At 46.1% G+C, this 20828-nt stretch overlaps 1 protein-coding gene across 6 annotated transcripts in view; it reads left to right on the top strand.

Moving 5' to 3' along the window:
* The window catches only part of GTDC1 (glycosyltransferase like domain containing 1), a 264439-nt gene that overhangs the window by 33059 nt on the left and 210552 nt on the right, over positions 1–20828 (top strand). For all 6 annotated transcript variants that reach the window (XM_044303929.1, XM_044303926.1, XM_044303925.1 and 3 more), the window contains exons 3-4: positions 13255–13422; positions 20006–20179. In XM_044303929.1, the coding sequence (XP_044159864.1) occupies positions 13255–13422; positions 20006–20179 (342 nt within the window). The remainder of the gene's footprint in view (positions 1–13254; positions 13423–20005; positions 20180–20828) is intronic.

The following is a 20828-nucleotide window of genomic DNA, read 5'->3' on the forward strand; positions in this document are numbered from 1 at the left end:
ACAGCTCAGGGGTCTTGTCCTTTCTGCTGCAGATCTCTCCCTATGACAGCTTAGGGGGATGTGTCCTTTCTGCTGCAGATCTCTCCCTATGACAGCTCAGGGGTCTTGTCCTTTCTGCTGAAACTCTCTCCCTGTAACTGTCACATCTTCTATCACTAGATATGGATTGAAATATGGATGAATTCTGCTGCACCTGTTTCCCTATTACAGCTCAGGGATGTGTCCTTTCTGCTGCACCTGTCTCCCTATCACAGCTCAGGGGTCTTGTCCTTTTTGCTGCAGATCTCTCCCTATGACAGCTCAGGGGTCTTGTCCTTTCTGCTGCAGATCTCTCCCTATGACAGCTCAGGGTATGTGTCCTTTCTGCTGCAGATCTCTCCCTATGACAGCTCAGGGGTCTTGTCCTTTCTGCTGAAGCTCTCTCCCTATGACAGCTCAGGGGTCTTGTCCTTTCTGCTGCAGATCTCTCCCTATGACAGCTCAGGGGTCTTGTCCTTTCTGCTGAAGCTCTCTCCCTGTAACTGTCACAGCGTTTATGAGTAGATATGGATTGAAGTATGGAGCAGAGCACGTGCAACCACATCAGTGAGGTTACTGAGGTGGACATAGAAATAAGGAAAAGAACAAACAGAAGGTGGTGCTGTACAGAGAGATTATTATTATTATTTATTTATTTTATTCAGTATTTATTAAACATTTTTAATTACATGTAATTAGAAAAGTATTCAGATTTGGGAGCCAGTTTGGAAAAATGTAGGATATTTTTCATGGGACAATGCCTTTAAGTGCCAGACAAACCCCTTTAATTGCTTGCAATCCAGTTTCCTTATGCAGTAGCTAGAGTGGGTCCAAACTGGAGCGTCATCTAAAAGTCGAAATCCACCAATAAAAAAAAAATTCCCTTGACTTTTCCAGGTTATGGGTGGTGAAGAAGTGAGTGGTGTGCGCTTAGTCTATTCATCCAGCTTCTCGGAGCACCATTCATTCTGAAAGTGCACTCCTCACGTAAAGCAGATATATTTGTAACACTGATTCCCGCTTTGAATCATCAGAATTTCCTTTATGTAAACAGCCAACAAAAGAAAACAGTTTCCATCCTGACTGCTGTGATAAAGAGCCTGAAACGCGTCTTGTTCTCCGGCACGGTTGTCGCATTCTGCGCTTGTAATACAGAGGAGCCCATTTGTTCACAAGTGACAAAAAGCAGGTGGCACATTGAGGAAATATTAGAGCTATCAATTCTGGAGCGCTTTCTGTCTGTTCTTTTGAGAAATATCTGTTTTCTAGAAAGTCGCGTGGAATAATACCATTACCGTGAGCTGAAATGCAGGTGTTTTGAATTAGACTCTGGCGCTGCGCTTCAGTCAAGCTGCACAGAAGTGTCTGTAGATTACCGTCCTTCCTGGGAGATGAAGGGTCTATTCATTTATATTCAGGAGACATTAAAGGGGTTTCCAGGACTTAGATATTGATGGCCTTTCCACGGTATAGGTTATCCATATCGGATCGGTGGTGGTGGTGTGATGCCCCACGCCCCTGCCGATCAGCAGTTCCGGGCAGCCACCGCCACCAAGAACTATACACTGGACGAAAAGGTTCTGTCCACTGTGTAGTAGATGTGTCTCCTGGTTGGATGCTACAGCTGTCATTCACAGCAAACCGGAGGGTTAGGGTGCGAGAATGCATTGCAGTGAAGCTCTGCCTCCTGGTCAGTAATAAAACTTCATATTCACACTACTCCTGATAATAAAAGCTCCAGGAAAGGCATGGTTTTCTAGCTTTATCCAGCCCCTACTTAGTACTGTCAGCAGTTTTGGATGGTCAACATGGTCAAAACTTCTGAAGCACTCTCGTTACAACGTCCCACAATTTGGAATTCAGATATTGGTGAGCTTGTACTAGTAACCTAAGGCTAGGTCTACAGATAGGGCACAACTGCACTGCAACATTTGTAGCGCATTTTGTTGCCAATAATGGCAGTCTATGGTGTCACACTGCAACATGCTGCGACTGCGATGCAACAGTCGCAGAAAAATCCATCTCAAATGGATTTTCTGCGACTGTTGCGTCGCAGTCGCAGCATGTTGCATGTTGCAGTGCGACACCATAGACCGCCATTATAAAAATTGTCGCGTGACATTAGTGCCTGTAGATTTGCTATAGACGGAGACGGTGCCTCATGAATACTAATCAGGAGACGCTTCATCGGTCGTTTAGTGAATTGATAAAGCCCTCAAACACTTGTAATTTCTGTGATCCACTTAAAGGGGTTTTCCAGGCTTTTAATATTGATGACGTATCCTCGGGATAGGTCATCAATAGATCGGCGGGGATCCGACACCCCCACTGATCAGCTGTATGAAGCGAAGGCTTGCGCGCCGTCTCCTGTCTCTCTTTCTGTTTGCTGCTACTGACCCCCGCCAATCTGATATTGTAGTATATGCAGATGAGCCTCTAGTAGCAGCGGGGGCATTGCTGTTACTCCTAGAGGCTCTGGACTCTGTGCGTCTGCCGTGCCCTCTGCACTTGGATTCACAGGGCCAGGCAGTGTAAATGGGATCACGCCTGGTCCTGAGTTCTCCTAAAGTCAACCACAGTGCAGAGGGTGCGGCAGTTGCACGGAGAGTAGAGCCTCTAGGGGTAACGACAACGTCCCCGTTGCTTCTAAAGGTCCATTTACATACATTAAAGCTGTACGGACTAATGTGAACAGGGGACCAAAACAGACGCCTTCAGCTGCCAAGCGCACATGTAACAGGTCATCCAGTGTCATAAGTGCAAAACTGCTGACAGATGCCCTTTAACAGCTTATGCCTATCTATATGCTATCACATGTGATTGTTGGGGTCCCAGCCTCTAAGACCCTATGATCAGGAGAATGGAGGGGATGCCATGCTAAGCACTGTTTCTCAGTACACTCCAGCCTCCTGCGGTGCAGCACGGCACCATTAAAGTGAAGGGAAGTGGCTGCGGTACTGTAAACCACTAGGTGGCTGTAGCGCCACTGTGCAGGGAGGATATAGTAAAGTGGACACAGCACTAATCATCATTGCGCAATGTATCTGTATAGCGCCACCCGCTGTTTGTTCATTTTCTTATTTCTTTGTCCTGCTCACTGAGATGGCCGCACATGCTCAGTTCCATCCTTCAACTGCCTCCTGAGCTGTGATAGGGAGAGAGCAGCAGCAGAGTGGACACGCCCCCTAAGCTGCAGCAGAAAGGACACGCCCCCTGAGCTGCCAGCTTGATATAAATGTAGCAGAGCAATGAATGAGGAGATCTCTGGATCCATGTGAGGTACAGGACTGGTTCTAGCTTTGTTAGAAAGAGGTTGTCATGTACTATAGGATGTCTCATTTTTAATTTTTTACATTAGGCTACTTTCACATCTGCGGTTTTCCTGGATCCATCATGAGTTCGGCAATAACGCATCCGGTATATAATACAACGGATCTCAATACCGAAAAGTAAAACGCAGACGTGAAAGTAGTCTTAATCAGTCCGGTATTTCTGCTCCTGTTCTATTGCACTTCCATGGCCACACTATCAGACACCAGGTTTAAAAGAGTTACTTTTTATTTGAATTTTTTTATTTTTTTATTATGTTGGTTTCATTTTTTTTGGTCCTTGCGCACATGAACAGGTGGACTTGGACATATTCCATCGCTTTCCTCTCACATCCTACCACATGAAGTGTTGCTTCCCGCTGAGAGAAATTAATCTACGTGCGGATTCCAGTTTCTCTTATTTATCATTTTATTATTATTATTTAATTTTTTTTAAAATAAAACTCTTTTTCTTCCTGAAACTGTCAGATCTGGATGTAATCCCAGCGTTAGCATAATTATACAATAATTTACTCAGCACGTACCTGTGGCCTTGAATGTCCTTAGTAAAGTATCTTTAAGACTGCTGTAGGGCAGGAGTGATGGACGCTGATTAGCTGGTAGGGTGTAATCAGCTGAGCTGGCATGAAGTGCTAAACTAAATAGCTAATAACTGGCACTGACTAGATAATACCGCCGAAAGATTCCTGATGCTAGACTTAAGAGCGACTGCAAAATAATGCCGACAGTACAGAGGGCGAGGTGCATCCGCTGTATAATGTTTCCTCCACCTGGCTGTCATTATAGCTCCTACAGGGGTTGTCGCCCAGCTTTCCCTAAAGGGGTTAACCCTTGGAAGAAAAATTCAAACCAGCACCTGGATCTGAATACTTTTGTATTTCCATGTAATTAAACATTTACTATAGCCACTGAGCTATCCAATGAAATGTACCTGTGTAGCGTCACCTGCTGTTTGTTCTTTACCGTATTTCTATGTCCAGTGTATTAACATCGATGAGGTGGACACACATGCTCAGTTCCATCCTTCAGCTGCCACCAGTCATGTCTACTGTTAGAAGCTGTTACCATTACAAGCAGAGAGCTGCAGCAGAAGGGACACACTCCCTGAGCTGTGATAAGGAGACTGCTTCTGCAGAATGGAAACACCCCCTGAGCTGTCATAAGGAAACAGCTGCAGCAGTCAAAATATTCCCACTGTGACAGGGAGAGAGCTGCAGCAGAAAGGGCATGCCTCACGAGCTGTGATAGGTAATGAGCTTCAGCAGAAAACACCTGCCCTCTGAGCTGATAGGAGAGCTGCAGCAGAAAGGAGACGCCTCCTGAGCTGCAGCAGAAAGGAGACGCCTCCTGAGCTGCAGCAGAAAGGAGACGCCTCCTGAGCTGCAGCAGAAAGGAGACGCCTCCTGAGCTGCAGCAGAAAGGAGACGCCTCCTGAGCTGCAGCAGAAAGGAGACGCCTCCTGAGCTGCAGCAGAAAGGAGACGCCTCCTGAGCTGCAGCAGAAAGGAGACGCCTCCTGAGCTGCAGCAGAAAGGAGACGCCTCCTGAGCTGCAGCAGAAAGGAGACGCCTCCTGAGCTGCAGCAGAAAGGAGACGCCTCCTGAGCTGCAGCAGAAAGGAGACGCCTCCTGAGCTGCAGCAGAAAGGAGACGCCTCCTGAGCTGCAGCAGAAAGGAGACGCCTCCTGAGCTGCAGCAGAAAGGAGACGCCTCCTGAGCTGCAGCAGAAAGGAGACGCCTCCTGAGCTGCAGCAGAAAGGAGACGCCTCCTGAGCTGCAGCAGAAAGGAGACGCCTCCTGAGCTGCAGCAGAAAGGAGACGCCTCCTGAGCTGCAGCAGAAAGGAGACGCCTCCTGAGCTGCAGCAGAAAGGAGACCCCTCCTGAGCTGCAGCAGAAAGGAGACGCCTCCTGAGCTGCAGCAGAAAGGAGACGCCTCCTGAGCTGCAGCAGAAAGGAGACGCCTCCTGAGCTGCAGCAGAAAGGACCCCCCCCGAGCTGTGATAGATCTGCAGCAGAAAGGACACGCCCCCTGAGCTGCAGCAGAAAGGACCCCCCCCGAGCTGTGATAGATCTGCAGCAGAAAGGGCACGCCCCCCTGAGCTGCAGCAGAAAGGACACACCTCCTTGAGCTGTCAGCCTGATATAAATGTACCAGAGCAAGGAATGGGGAGATCTCTGGATCCATGTGAAGTACAGGGCTGGTTCTAGCTTTGTTAGAAAGAGATGCTCATGTTCTGTATGATGTCTGTAGTAGTGATTTCTGCTACTTAACCACTACTCGAATTCAAGCCATCAGACCCACTATGATTTTTCACCATGTAGATAAGCCTGGATTGGGCCTGGTGTGTTAAGGCTTCTGTGCCAGCCGACAATCCAATGTGTATGGGGGGATTCCGACTCTCCTCCAAGATCGAAAAGATGGATTGGGGGAATACATATTTTTTTTCCATCCAATCCTTTTGCTCTCCTGGGTGGTAAGCCACCGGCAGAAGTGTCTGGCAGTAGCTTTATCCTCTCTCCCCATTGCAAACACAGGCTCGAGCGACCTTTAAAGGGGTATTCCCATCTGAGACAATGGGGGCATATCACTAGGACGGAGAATGGGGAAGGTGGTGGCCAGAGGACCCCGGGTTTCCCCAGGTCTGGCCACCACCAAGTGCTCTCCCTGTAGTAGTGAGTGGGAGCGCACCGTGCTTCTGTGGCCACTGCTCCCATTCATTTCTATGCACCGACGGAAATAGCCGAGCCTGCGCTCGACTATTTTCGGCGCACCCACAGAAATAAATGGAGGGCGGCTGCTCACGTGCAGTGCACTTTCCACAACTTTCGGGGCTCGATTCTCGGTGTAGGTGCTGGTCCCAGAGGGACCCGCACCTTTCAGACGATGGGGATATATTCTTGTGATATGCCACCAATACCCCTTTAAGGTCCTCTTACCCAGGCCAATGCCGGGTCACTAACGAGTGACGATCAGCAACATTCAAGTTGATCTTTGCTCATTTAAAGGGCCCTGCACATGGCCTGGTGCAAAGTAAAAGAGGGCGAACACGGGGCGATATGCTGCCGACAAAGAAGGATTTTTGATGCTGCGTGAAAGAAGCGTGATCGACTCTACATTCGCACAGACCAATTATTGCAAGTTATTGTTCGTTTGTTCCCGATAATTGGCTCGATCCTCGGCTTTTCTCTCTAAATAAGTACAGAATCCGCTTGGGAAGTCTGCACAATCGTGGAGAATTCACTCTTTCATTGATATCATCAGCACTTGAGCCCGAAACGCGTTGCTTGTGATTTAACACCGAAACTGAAGACTAAACACCCCAACGCTTGTGACAACGCCTGTCAGTCGGGGGGATGGCGGGGCGGTATAATTACTGCTATCTATTTCCGAGATTGTGCAGATAAATCCGTTCCGTCGCAGGATATCCTGGGGTCTCTTTGTATTAACGTTGTCATTATTTGCAGTCTAACCTATAATAGAGCCTCATCTGGTTTGAGTCAGATTGCTGCCATGGCTTTTTTTTCTTCTTCTACGGTTGGTTCTTTTAAAACATGCTGCTCAGAAGTCATTGAAGCTGAAAGGTCTGAAGGAAATGCGAAGCATCCTCGCGCTGATGATCTACAGTGGTGTGATTGTGCAGCAGTACGTATGGCTCGTGGGCTGACCACATGAAAGCGCACGTTTACAGACCAGATGAGCTTAACTTACAAAGTATGCCAGAGCTTCAAAAGCCCGTAGACGAGCCGTCCCGTGCAAAATAGAAACCTTGTCTTTCTTCTCTTTATTAACTGCACTCTGTCTCCGCTGATAATACGGCAGGGTCTCGTTTGAACCTGGAACAGTTTCCTCCTCGCCGCTCTAGTAATCGTAGTCATGGAGGTTGTCTGCGACGGTAACATGCTCCGTCTGGCTGATCTTCAAGGTGCGGCGCTGTAGTGTAATAGCGAAGGCTTTCATTACCACAGACGTATTCGCAGGCGGCGCATACAGAGCCAGCAATGATAGCATGGAAATGGAAAAGATGCCCAGGGCTCCTCATATCACCCCTAAGGCCTCTTTCACACGGGCGTCCCGGATTTGCTCCGGATGCGTCGCGCGTGCATTGCGGGAAAACCGCACGAGTTACGATGTTCAGTTTTTATTGCGCGGGTGCAATGCGCGTGATAAAAACTGAATGTGGTACCCAGACCCGAAACCCGGACTTCTTCACTGAAGTTCGGGTTTGGGTTAGGTAGATTTTATTATTTTCCCTTAAAATAATAGCATTGTTAATACAGAATGCTTCTTAAAATGTGCCTTGAGGGGTTAAAAAAAATAAAAAAAATTAACTCACCTCATCCTCTTGTTCGTGCAGCCGGCATCCTCTTCTTTCTTCTTCTTTCAGGACCTGCAAAAGGACCTTTGACTTAATTGCGCTCACCACGTTGTGTGCGCGGTGATGTCAGCGCAGGTCCTATTGAATAAAGATAGAAATCAATCTTCATTCAGCAGGACCTGTGTTGACGTCATCAAAGGTCCTTTTGCAGGTCCTGAAAGAGCAAGCCAGAAGACGATGCCAGCTGCGCGATCAATTGGATAAGGTGAGTTAAATATATATATTTTTTAACCCCTCAATCAACATTTTAGTAAGCATTCTGTATTACGAATGCTATTATTTAATTTTTTTATGAGGGAATAACACACACCGGCCATGGAACAGCTGAGAAGCCAATTGTCCCATAACTTTCGGTCCCTTAACAAGTGGGAGGCACAGATGCAAACTGCTGTAATTCCTGCACCGTTCACCTGATTTGGATGTAAATACCCTCAAATTAAAGCTGACAGTCTGCAGGTAAAGCTGACAGTCTGCAGGTAAAGCTGACAGTCTGCGGGTAAAGCTGACAGTCTGCGGGTAAAGCTGACAGTCTGCAGGTAAAGCACATCTTGTACGTTTCATTTCAAATCCATTGTGGTGGTGTATAGAGCCAGAAATGTTAGAATTGTGTTGATGTCCCAATATTTATGGACCCGACTGTAGAACATGCTGTGATACATGAAAATCACCGCTCATCTGCACAGCCCTATTGAAGTGAAGGGGTCCGGATTCAGTGCGGGTGCAATGCCTTCACCTCACGCATTGCACCCGCACGGAATTCTCGCCCCATGTGAAAGGGGCCTAAAAGTAAAGAAGAAAACAAAAACTGTATATTTGTCCTCCAAGATGGGACAATGATATATTCCTTGCAATGCAGGTTTCCAGTTCAGGAGTCCCAGAAGTTGGAGTGACGTGGGACTGCTTTTGTTGTGTCCATATTAAATGTTCTTAAAGGGGGGGTTATTCCCGTCTCATAAAGTGATGGCCGTATGTGGTGAACCCTCACCGATCCCGAGGATGACAGAGCTGCAGCCATGTTTCAGTGGTACAGTCGTATCATGGTCTCCAAGCAGGAGAATCTGAACCATAGCTCCTTTCAAGTGAATGTGGAGCCGGGTGGCCAGGAGCCCCGCAGAGTCTTTGAAGAGGCCCCTCGATTCTCCGGTTCTTTGGGGGTATGTTCACACAATGGATTTGGAAAACGCACAAAAAAAAAAAGAAAATCAGCGCTGATTTTTGATGCGGTTGTTGGTGCGTATTTCCAGCTTCCCATTTATTTTAGTGGGGGGGATCGAGGGAATTCCGTTCCAAGATAGGGCTTGCTTCTGCTTTTTTCCTCACAGTTTTTTTCAGCATAGGGGAAAAAAAGCAGGTTCTGCCTACATTGAAATGGATGGGAGGCTTTTTAGAGGCGTTGAAATCGCATGAAAAACAGCACAAAAAATGTTTTTCTGTACAGGCCCTTGGGATCTATAGGTTGGACCCCCGGTGATCATAAAATTATGTCTAAGAATCCTGAGGAATCTCAAGAAGCATTTGTATTGAAAGTGGTTTTCCTCAGGATAGGTCATCATCTGATCGGTGGGGGGCCGACTCCCGGCACCCCCACTACTTAGGTCTTCCAGGCCAGGGACATCACATTCATCGGTCACATGGCCTCAGCGCAGCTCAGTCCCATTCAAGTGAATGGGGCTGATCTGCAATACAATGGACGGAGCTGTGCTCGGTAAGCTGTGCGGAGCACCGCATCCTCTTCAAACAGCTGATCTATGTGTGTTATCTATTGTTGTAATCCCACCTGTGATCATAATATAATGACTGCTGAGAAGTAATATCGTAACAGGCAGTGTTATTCTATTGTGAGGCTTAGTAGAAAAACTGCAGGATTCACAGATTTTTATGGACAATTTGCTCACTGCCTGTGTCCCTTTAAGGTGACGTCTACACAACGACATTTGTCGCACTAATGTTGCGCGACAATTTTTATAATGGGAGTCTATGGTGTCGCACTGCAACATGCAACATGCTGCGACGCAACAGTCGCAGTAAATCTATTCGAGATGGATTTTTTTGCAACTGTTGCGTCGCAGTGGCAGCATGTTGCAGTGCGACACCATAGACTGCCATTATAAAAATTGTCGCGCGACATTCGTGCTACAAATGTTGCAGTGTAGTTGTGCCCTATCTGTTGCTCGACTTATTGTCGTCGTGTAGATGTAGCCTAAATGGGGTAATGGTGCAGCTCCTTTCAGAGCAGGTGTCTGGAGTGCCAATGTGCAGATGAAAAAACATAATCCACTAGGGCCACAGTCCCTTCATTCTTGAGGTCGGTGGAGGTCAGACCAAACCTGTCAGAAATGTATGGATTTTATAATAGCCCTTTAAGGACAGAGATGCTATATTGACTTTTTTTAATTTTATTATTATTACATTAATTTAGGAGGAAATAGTTTTATTTATAATTAAGGTCACAGGATTATTTCTTCTTAAATATGACTTCTTTAGCTCCGCATTAAACTAGCTGTATTTAAGATGACCCTAAGGTTTTTCTGCATTTTGCACAATTGTGAACATGAAGATGTTGGTCTCCTGGAAGGAAATGCTGATACAGAAGCTGTCAGGAGCTATCATGCTCTCCCGTATTTTTCCTCACATTACTTCAGGTCCTTTCTTTGCAGATAAGCCCTGTGGCTTCATAAACCTCACCTTGTTCCAATTGCTTAAATAGTGGCCGGAGGGGAAAAATTAATGTTGATGTCAAGCACAATAGCAAGTGACATTCAGTTCTGCCTTGCATTGCATTAGGGTAAACGTAACTTTTCTCCTCCTTAGCGCTAGGTGTTAAATGGAAGTGTTTAATAGTCTCCGAGCCCCACAGATCATCTATTAACAATAGCAATGTTCCATTTGTGGTCTTTGTTGTACGACAGAGCTGCTTCTAAATGATGTAGAACGGTCATGGCGGATCGGGACTCTCGTATCTTTCATTATCCATTATTTACGTGGAGCTACCATGATCTGCAGCACTCGAAACGTGAGATGTTGATTTACATTGGTCCCTCACTCCATGAAGTTTATCTTATTGTGCATATGGACCAATTTCATAGGAAGAACAGTGGCGGTGCCCCTCTAGCAATGGGGACCTCGCATAGGAGCACCTGCATGGATTTGTGTGTCCTCTCTGGGATTGCACCCACTACCTCCAGACTCTATTTTAATTTGAGGGTATTTATATCCAAATCAGGTGAACGGTGCAGGAATTACAACACTTTGCATCTGTGCCTCCCACTTGTTAAGGGACATAAAGTAATGGGACAGACTAATACTCATAAATCAAACTTTAACTTTTTAATACTTGGTTGCAAATCCTTTGCAGTCAATTACAGCCTGAAGTGTGGAACGCATAGACATCACCAGACGCTGGTCTCATCCCTGGTGATGCTCTGCCCGGCCTCTACTGCAACTGTCTTCAGTTCCTGCTTATTCTTGGGGCATTTTCCCTTCAGTTTTGTCTTCAGCAAGTGAAATGCTCAATCGGATTCAGGTCCGGTGATTGACTCGGCCATTGCATAACATTCCACTTCTTTCCCTTAAAAACCTCTTTGGTTGCTTTTGCAGTATGCTTTGGGTCATTGTCCATCTGCACTGTGAAGCGCCGTCCAATGAGTTCTGAAGCATTTGGCTGAATATGAGCAGATAATATTGCCCGAAACACTTCAGAATTCATCCTGCTGCTTTTGTCAGCAGTCACATCATCAATAAATACAAGAGAACCAGTTCCATTGGCAGCCATACATGTCCACGTCATGACACTACCACCACTATGCTTCACTGATGAGGTGGTATGCTTAGGATCATGAGCAGTTCCTTTGCTTCTCCGTACTCTTCTCTTCCCATCACTCTGGTACAAGTTGATCTTGGTCTCATCTGTCCATAGGATGTTGTTCCAGAACTGTGAAGGCTTTTTCTAGATGTCGTTTGGCAAACTCTAATTTGGCCTTCCTGTTTGAGGCTCACCAATGGTTTACATCTTGTGGTGAACCCTCTGTATTCACTCTGGTGAAGTCTTCTCTTGATTGTTGACTTTGACACACATACACCTACCTCCTGGACTGTGTTCTTGATCTGGCCAACTGTTGTGAAGGGCGTTTTCTTCACCAGGGAAAGAATTCTTTGGTCATCCACCACAGTTGTTTTCCGTGGTCTTCCGGGTCTTTTGGTGTTGCTGAGCTCACCGGTGCGTTCCTTCTTTTTAACAATGTTCCAAATAGTTGTTTTGGCCACTCCTAATGTTTTTGCTATCTCTCTGATGGGTTTGATGGTTTTTTTCAGCCTAATGATGGCTTCACTGATAGTGACAGCTCTTTGGATCTCACATTAAGAGTTGACAGCAACAGATTCCAAATGGAAATAGCACACCTGAAATGACCTCTGGACCTTTTATCGGCTCATTGTAATTGGGATAATGAGGGAATAGCACACACCGGCCATGGAACAGCTGAGATGCCAATTGTCCCTTTACTTTTGGTTTCTTAACAAGTGGGAGGCACATATGCAAACTGTTGTAATTCCTGCACCGTTCACCTGATTTGGATGTAAATACCCTCAAATTAAAGCTGACAGTCTGCAGGTAAAGCTGACAGTCTGCAGTTACAGCACATCTTCTTCGTTTCATTTCAAATCCATTGTGGTGGTGTATAGAGCCAAAAATGTTAGAATTGTGTCAATGTCCCAATTTTTATGGACCTGACTGTATGACTGCCTATTATTCCTCCATTCAAGAGGATGTCTCGTCAGGACATTTATGATATATCCAAGGAATTTGGGACTTGAACCAATCTAGAGAACAGGGCCCTGTCTCTTACCGCCGGGAAGGGAGAGGTTGGTCGCTCATGTGCCGTTCATCCCCTTCACTTCTATGTGAGTTCCTAAAAGAGCCGACTAAATGTGCTGAACAAGTGGCCATCAGTCTATTCCCGGCGGTGTGAGATGAGGCCCTGTTCTCTAGATAGTTGTGTGTCCCATTTTTGGAATCCACCCTGTCAGATATTTACGGCATATCCCGTGGATATGCCATAAATGTTCAGATGTTAATATCCCTTTAAATGGGTTTTCCCATTACAACAACTTATCCTCTATCCATAGAGTGTCAGATCAGCAATGGTCTGACCATTGGGGCCATCGCCGATCACGTGAATGGGGGCTTGTGTTGCCTAGTTTGAATCGAGAGGAAGACATGCATTTGCCATGGTCCTGTTCCCTGACCATTCAGCTCCCCGCCAAACCAGAGGTGGCTTGGTTCCGTGATTGATGCCGCCAATCATTCGGCTGTCACGTACTAGAATGACATGTTATTGGCAGGCGATGTGCCATTCTAGCACTTTTGAGCACCGAGGCTCCATCGCAGGAGTTTTTATTTATTTATTTTTTAAGGAAATCTGTCACCCTGATTTTGCACCATTATCTACAGTAATACATAAGTAGTATATATATATATATATATATATATATATATATATATATATAAAACCTTTTTCAATGTCTCCCTTTCAGGATCCTGTTTACCAGCTCGGTCCTCAACCTGGCTGAACTCGTCGCTCTCCGAACCGACCTTGGGAAGCTGAGAAAGATCTTGTATTTCCATGAAAACCAATTGGTTTATCCTGTACGAAAGAATCAAGACAGAGATTTCCAGTATGGTTACAACCAAATCCTTTCATGGTAAGTGCAGTGTAATACATGGAGGATTTCACACTACTGCAGACTGCTGCTAGAAAATGCAGCTATACTGAGCCAGGCATCCAACACAAAGGCTATGCACACCTTTTGGGGCATTTTATATTATTGCATTGTACTCATTTTGAGCTAAAGATAATTTTTTTCAGTTGGTCTTTATTAAAAATGTTGAGCCCTTTTCTCTGCACAGCCTTGAGATTCTCCAGTAGCAAGCTCTGAATCTTCACTAGACAAGCAGTTAACCCTTTGTGACAAAACGGATAAATATTTTTAATAAAGAGCACTTGAAAAAATAATTTTAACACCAAAATGAGTAAAATGCAGTCATAAACACACAGACACACACAGTTTTAAATGGAAGGTCAACCTTTAAAATTGGAGCAACTTTGCAAGTACTCTTAAAAGGGCTCTGACTAAATCCTAACGTTCAGACCTATTTAGTCATGGTCTGTGCGCTACTTCTTACATTTAGTACTTTAGCAAGAAGTACAGATAGATGAGAATACGGTCAGACTACACAAGATTTGTTTGTAGTCTGTTACCATGGAGATTTCTAGGTCTTTATATGAGATGTGCAGTGCTACCATATTTTTACATTTAGTTGCATTGGAACAGTAACAAATGGTTGGGAATGAAGACCTTTCCTTTAAAAAGGTTTTCCAGGTGATTTATGCTCAGGATATTTACATTCGAGTGGGCAGGAGTTGAGCCGCAGTACACTAGATAGATCCTTCTGTTTCCATCTCCATCCACTGCTTTGTGCTAGGTGTCGGACCCCCACCATTCTGATATCCTGAGGGTAGGTCATCAGAATCTACAGTGTGGAAAACCCCTTTAAAACCACAACTGGATTATTATTTTAAAGGGAAATTTCAGCGTATTTTCAACATCAGAATTGTGGTGAGAATGAAATTAGAAATACCCCTCCTCCCCCCAAATATCTCTAATTACATATCGGCACATCTGCCTTCAGGACGTCTTTCTGCTTGGGTTTTAAAGGGGTTGGTGGTGCACTAATAGCACTTATCCCCCTATCCAAAGTTTGATTGCTGGGGGTCTGACTGCTGGGACTCCTAGTGATCACTAGAATGGGAGTGTGCAAGTACCGTCGGACTCCATGAAAATGGAGTGGTTTTATGGTCCATTTATTTCAGCGCGACCACTGCAACCAGCCTCTCTGTTCATTTCAGGGGGGGCGCCACAGGGTATGGGGCCCCCATTCTTGTGATCTGATAGTTATCCCCTATACCAGGGGTCAGCAACCTTCGGCACTCCAGGTGTGGTGAAACTGCAACTCCCAGCATGCACACTTGCTTGGCTGTTCTTAGAACTCCCATAGAAGTGAGTGGAGCATGCTGGGAGTTGTAGTTTCACAAGAGCTGGAGTGCCGGAGGTTGCTGATCCCTGCCCTATACTGTAGATAGAGGATAACTTGTTATAACCGGAATACCCTTTTAAGTCTGTCGCATCGCCTGCCGGACGAATCACCAAACTTATGTAGAGGCCTGCGCTCTACATGACTTTGACACTTCCTCCGGCAGCTCAGAGGGACTTGAGACCGGCTTGGAAAATGCTGGTCCCAAAGGGGTTTTCCGGAAGTTTTACACTGATGATCTATGCTCTGGATAGGTCTTCAGTATCTGATCGGTGGGAGACTGACACCTGGGCCCCCCCCCCCCCCCCCCATCAGCTTTTTGAGAAGGCATCTGCACTCGCAGCAGAGCCGCAGCCTTCTCACGGCTTTCCCTAGGCCAGTGACGACACGTTCATCAGTCACGTGGCCTAAAAACAGCTCCTCCTTATTGAAGTGAATGGGGCTGAGCGCAGTCACTATACAATGTACAGCACTGTGCTTGGTGAGCTGAGAGAAGGCTGCGGCGCTACTGCAAGTGTCGGTGCTTTTCCTGACACCCGGGACCTCCACCGATCAGACGCCGATGAGCTATCCATAGGATAGGTTATCAGTGGAAAACCCCTTTAATAAATTCCCCCGTCATAAATTGTCAGCACAACTGCTTTAACCTAAAGGTGTGTTCACATGTTGTGGTCGCAGATTTTCCTGTGTCTTTTGCAAAATTACGTAAAAAAAAGAAAAGCATAAAATGACACCAGCATCGGAAAAACCCGTACCATGTAAGCCCAGCCGTGTCATCACAGAAAGAAAACCTCCTGGTAAACCAACATGATGATGAATGCAACACCAGGTTGTAAACCTGCGCATGCCATTATAGGAGAAGATAAAAAATGCAAATTGTATACAGGAGGAGAACATTAATGTATTGACTTTTATGTAAATGTCACGTCTGCTGCAGAGAACTTGCAACCCTCTCCCAACCTTTCATATTTAAAGGCATTGTAACCTCAGAATTGCTCTCTGCTTAATTATTCCTGCAGGGATATGCACATGCTACACTTGGGTTTAGATCCTTTTCTCCTTTTGTAGATTCTCTGCAACCCAACAGGGCGGCACCTATTTTTCCGTTTGCTTCTTTTAGTCGCAGCAGTGACTCCCGCACATCGTGGCACAACCCTACTGATGTGCAAGGCCGGGAGCGCAGGTCTAGTAGGGAAAGCTGGTAGGGATAGTACGAAGCATGCCAACCTGGCCAACGGCTGCATTTAAAACCCCTTCTTTCACCTTGATGTGGCGATCGTGTGGGGGCGCTGCCACGATGCCCACCCAATCTGTTGGGGGAAAACTCGCATGGCAGCAGATACCGTAACCCTCTTACTGCCATGATCAAGCCTGATCCTGCCACTGCACAAGGTCCGCACTTGGGACCAGATAAAGGTAAATAAGTCTTGGTTTACTGAATAGATGATGAGAGTTGCAGTACATTTAGCAGCAATAGGCACAGTTCTGCGGTATATTACAGCGGAGGCTTTCCCAATAGCTGCAGAGGGCGTGGCAGTTGCTGAGAGCGCAGACCCTCTAGGTGTAACGGCAACGCCCTCATTGCTCCTAGAGGCTCATTTGCATATATCGAAACTACATGTTTCTCAGCAATGATGGGACCAGCACAGATGCCTTCAGCAGCCAAGTGCACAGGTCAGCCAGTGTCATAGGTACAAAACTGCTGACAGATGCCCTTTAAACATTTCCATAAGAGTTTAAAAAAATGCCATACCTGGCTATGCTGCACTTTGTGAAAGACGCTAAAAGCACACTGCAACAAAAAAGCCATGAGGAAATTGCATTTCAGAGTGCACTATAGCGTTTATAGGACGTTCACACGAATTTTGGAGCAGACAGTCATGACGAAAACCCGCCTGCAGCGCATCCTTTCTGCCTCCCATAAATCTCAATGGGAGGCACCGCTGAGAATCGTGGAGCGGTGGGCAGTGCCCAGAAGGGTCATGTTTCTTCTCTGCGCAACCGCCACTATAAGCTGCCGCCCCACGATCCCTAGCGCTGCCTCCTATCGAAATGTATGAAAAAGGACAAGGCTGCCGTAGGTTTTCGGTACAATTTAATCGCCAAACCCCTGCACACAACCGTATGCCCTCCGAGACATACTGTCCGTGAACAGGCCATATGTCCCGGAGCGGCATGGATCGTGTGCAGAGGAGCGCACAGCATCAGAGATTACAATGATGCTGTGCACGTCGGGCCGCGCGCGGTGCTATTGTCTCGCACTCGTGTGATCTCATGCCGGCGGCCCGACGTCCACAGCGTCATTGTAATCTCTGATGCTGTGCGCTCCTCTGCACACGATCCATGCCGCTCCGGGACATATGGCCCGTTCACGGACAGTATGTCTCGGAGGGCATACGGTCGTGTGCAAGGGCCCTAAAACTGAAAAAAAAACAAAAAAAAAAGTAAAAAAAACACTGCCACGAGAAAGTGAGACTGGAATCTAGGAATACTGCATAGTAAATGCTCCCCTGTACAGGGTCAGTATGTGATATTTTCATCCTTAGTACAAGGCATTTGTTTTCCAAATTTACCCCCCAATTCTTCTTGGAGCGCGCGGGTCCGTGGCAGCGGATGTACAGTAGAGGGCTGCAGCCGCTTCAGTGGGTGGAAAAGCGAGAATGAGAGGTCAGCTTCCTTCATCTTGTATAATGGAGTGTGAGGAGCCTCTTTTGATAAATTTCGGAGCATAAGACGTCTCTCTTGCTCCATTATAGCCAATGAAGCATATCCGCATCAGTTTAACCGTTATGGCTTCACATGGAGTTAAATAATGTTCTAGACCTTTAACTGGAGCGCTGCGCCATTTTCACGAGCCGCTAAGCCATCACTCAGCGATGTATCCTAATGCGCGCTGCGTTTGAAATGAAAAACGACGAGCACATGTCACAAGCCCGTGTTACGCCGTGCATTGGCCAATGTGCCGGTTAACCTTCAGTGACTGGCTTAAAGGGGACCTGTCATCGCTCTTGACATGTCGGTCTTAGTGCATACTTGTATTCTCTATTATAGTACAACTCTGCATCATGTTTTATTTTGATCTCTTGAGTTACGCCATGCCTCAGTTATTCCTCCTGGAAATGTGTAAGCAAATTGGCCACTGGGTGTTGTCATTCTGCCTGTCAAAGGTATATGTCCCCTACACAGGATTGTGTCTGTGTGTGCAGGAACACACCAATATTTGGTAACACCCAGATGTTAATTTATTCACAAATTTCTAGGAGGAATAACAAATCTTTATGCATTAAGCGAATGCAGTAATATATTAAAATGTATTAAAACTATAACAAGGCAGTTATAATGGGCTGACAGAGTAAGGTTCATGTTTCTTCTTCTCACCCTATCTGATTCTGGGAAAGTAGAGTGGCAAGTAAAATTACTATAGGCGGATTTTCACCCAGCTTTCCCAGGATCTTAAAGGGCTTCTGTCACCCCACTAAAGTGATTTTTTTTTTTTGGGCTAGTCAAATTAGTTATATTGTGATATATGACAATATAATTGTGTTACTTACTTTGATCCAGCAGTTTCTGCAAAAAACGAAGTTTTAATATATGTAAATTCGGTCTCTACCAGCAAGTAGGGCGTCTACTTGCTGCTGCAGAAATCCGCCCCCTCGTCGTGTTGATTGACAGGGCCAGCCGGGATCTCCTCCTCCGGCCAGCGCTGTCGGCATTTCAAAAATCGCGCGCCTGTGTTGATTCGGCGCAGGTGCTCTGAGATGAGGAGGCTCGTCTCCTCAGCACTCCCTCAGTGCGCCTGCGCCGATGACGTCTTCTATTTCGGTGATGTCATCGGCGCAGGCGCACTGAGGGAGTTCTGAGGAGACGAGCCTCCTCATCTCAGAGCGCCTGCGCCGAATCCACACAGGCGCGCGATTTTTGAAATGCCGACAGGGCTGGCCGGAGGAGGAGATCCCGGCTGGCCCTGTCAATCAACACGACGAGGGGGCGGATTTCTGCAGCAGCTAGCAGCAAGTAGACGCCCTACTTGCTGGTAGAGACCGAATTTACATATTATAAAACTTCGTTTTTTGCAGAAACTGCTGGATCAAAGTAAGTAACACAATTATATTGTCATATATCACAATATAACTAATTTCACTAGCCCCCAAAAAAAAAATCACTTTAGTGGGGTGACAGAAGCCCTTTAAATGGCAAATCTGCCTAGTCCTGCAGCGCTACAATTCCCTCCACTCCCCACTGCGCTATATACCAAGGAACACTATACATTCAGGGGTCTGGTCGACCATCTTTTGGGGCAGGTGGAATGATGGACAAGTTGGTCTCACTAATGGAACATGTGAACCCCCCTTCCTTTCCCATCACCACCACTTTGTAGAATGAAGTCACCCTGGCAATCAGTTATGATCTCCAGGGGATGCTCAATGCAACCATTCATTTTCCCTTTGGCGGCCACTGCAGGGGAATTGTGGAATTACACTGTGCCATTTCAAATAGCCAATTGTAATTGTGTGATGTCCACTCTTTGAACAGCTGTTCCTGGTTCATAGAGGAGGTTCCAAGTTGGGGGCTCCACTCTAGGATGCCCATATGCCCTAATAGGTATCAAAAGAAGCTGTCCAAATGGTGCAGGCTAATAATAATAATAATAATACAGTTTAATTATAGAGCTCAATGTATAAAATGTATGCAGTATGCTCAGTAGCTCCCCCTATTGGTGGCTGCAGGCAGGCACCATTTTATCTTCCAACCTTGTGTCTATGCAGGGGATTCAGATCCTGACCCCAGCAAAAGTATATAAAGAAAATAATGGCAAAAAAATATCTACAATGCAACAGCACTCTGCGAACCAAATAAAGTACAATGATGCCAAAATAATAGAAAGTATTCAGGTGCAAATGCTACGCTAATAAATTTGAGATGCTTGGCAAATCATTTTGTACAAAGTTTTTTGGGGCCCGTCTGCCAAACGTCAAGGCGATCTCAGTAAGACGGGAACCTAACACTAATTACCACATTAACTGGTGCCATACTGGCCTCCATTACATTCAGGGAATGCACAGCATCTGCAGCAGGGTACAGTATATCTAATAGAGTGTAACGTGGAGAACCAGTGAACCTGTAATGGCCACAAATGACAAATATTCCATAAAATTTAATTCCCCAACCTTGCCGTTTCTTCTCGTCTTCCAGCTTAGTCGCAGACGTTGTGGTGTTTAACTCCGCCTTCAACATGGAGTCTTTCCTAACATCTATCGGCAAGTTCATGAAGCTGATTCCCGACCACCGGCCTAAGAATCTAGAGCAGATCATCCGACCAAAATGCCGGGTCATTCATTTCCCCATCAGATTTCCTGACGTCAGCCGGTAGGTAACCGATCACCTGTACTGTTTGTTGGTTTTGTGCAGATCTGATCCTCTGATCTTGGTATACTGATTGATGGACGGAGAAGCGATTATGGGATTTATAATTTTAGTGGTTTTCGGCCCCGCGGCACAAAATTGTGAAAAAAAAGCAGATGTTGTACTTACCTTTTTCATTTTGTGCCATTTCTATATTGTCGGTTGCGACAGTATCTGCCCATCCGATCAATGGCCATTATATGTCTCGTCTCATAAACATGTTTTTAGAGTATGCCTGAATATTGCTATTTCCAGAGTATTTTTTTTTTTATCGGATTGGTTTCAGGTCTTACAAGGAGAGGGTGCCCCATAACATAGATCACATCATGCCTCCATTATGGTGCTTGGTGTTGCACACAGTCCAGAAGGGCTTGAACTTTGTTTTCCCCTTCCCATGACTTTTCCCCTAATGAAGTTCCTCGGTAGAGGGAAGTCCTGCATAGGTTTACACCTCCTAATACAGTTCCTCGATAGAGGGAAGTCCTGCATAGGTTTACACCTCCTAATACAGTTCCTCGGTAGAGGGAAGTCCTGCATAGGTTTACACCTCCTAATACAGTTCCTCGGTAGAGGGAAGTCCTGCATAGGTTTACACCTCCTAATACAGTTCCTC

Source organism: Bufo gargarizans, chromosome 8 (assembly GCF_014858855.1).
Source record: "Bufo gargarizans isolate SCDJY-AF-19 chromosome 8, ASM1485885v1, whole genome shotgun sequence".
NCBI lineage: Eukaryota > Metazoa > Chordata > Amphibia > Anura > Bufonidae > Bufo > Bufo gargarizans.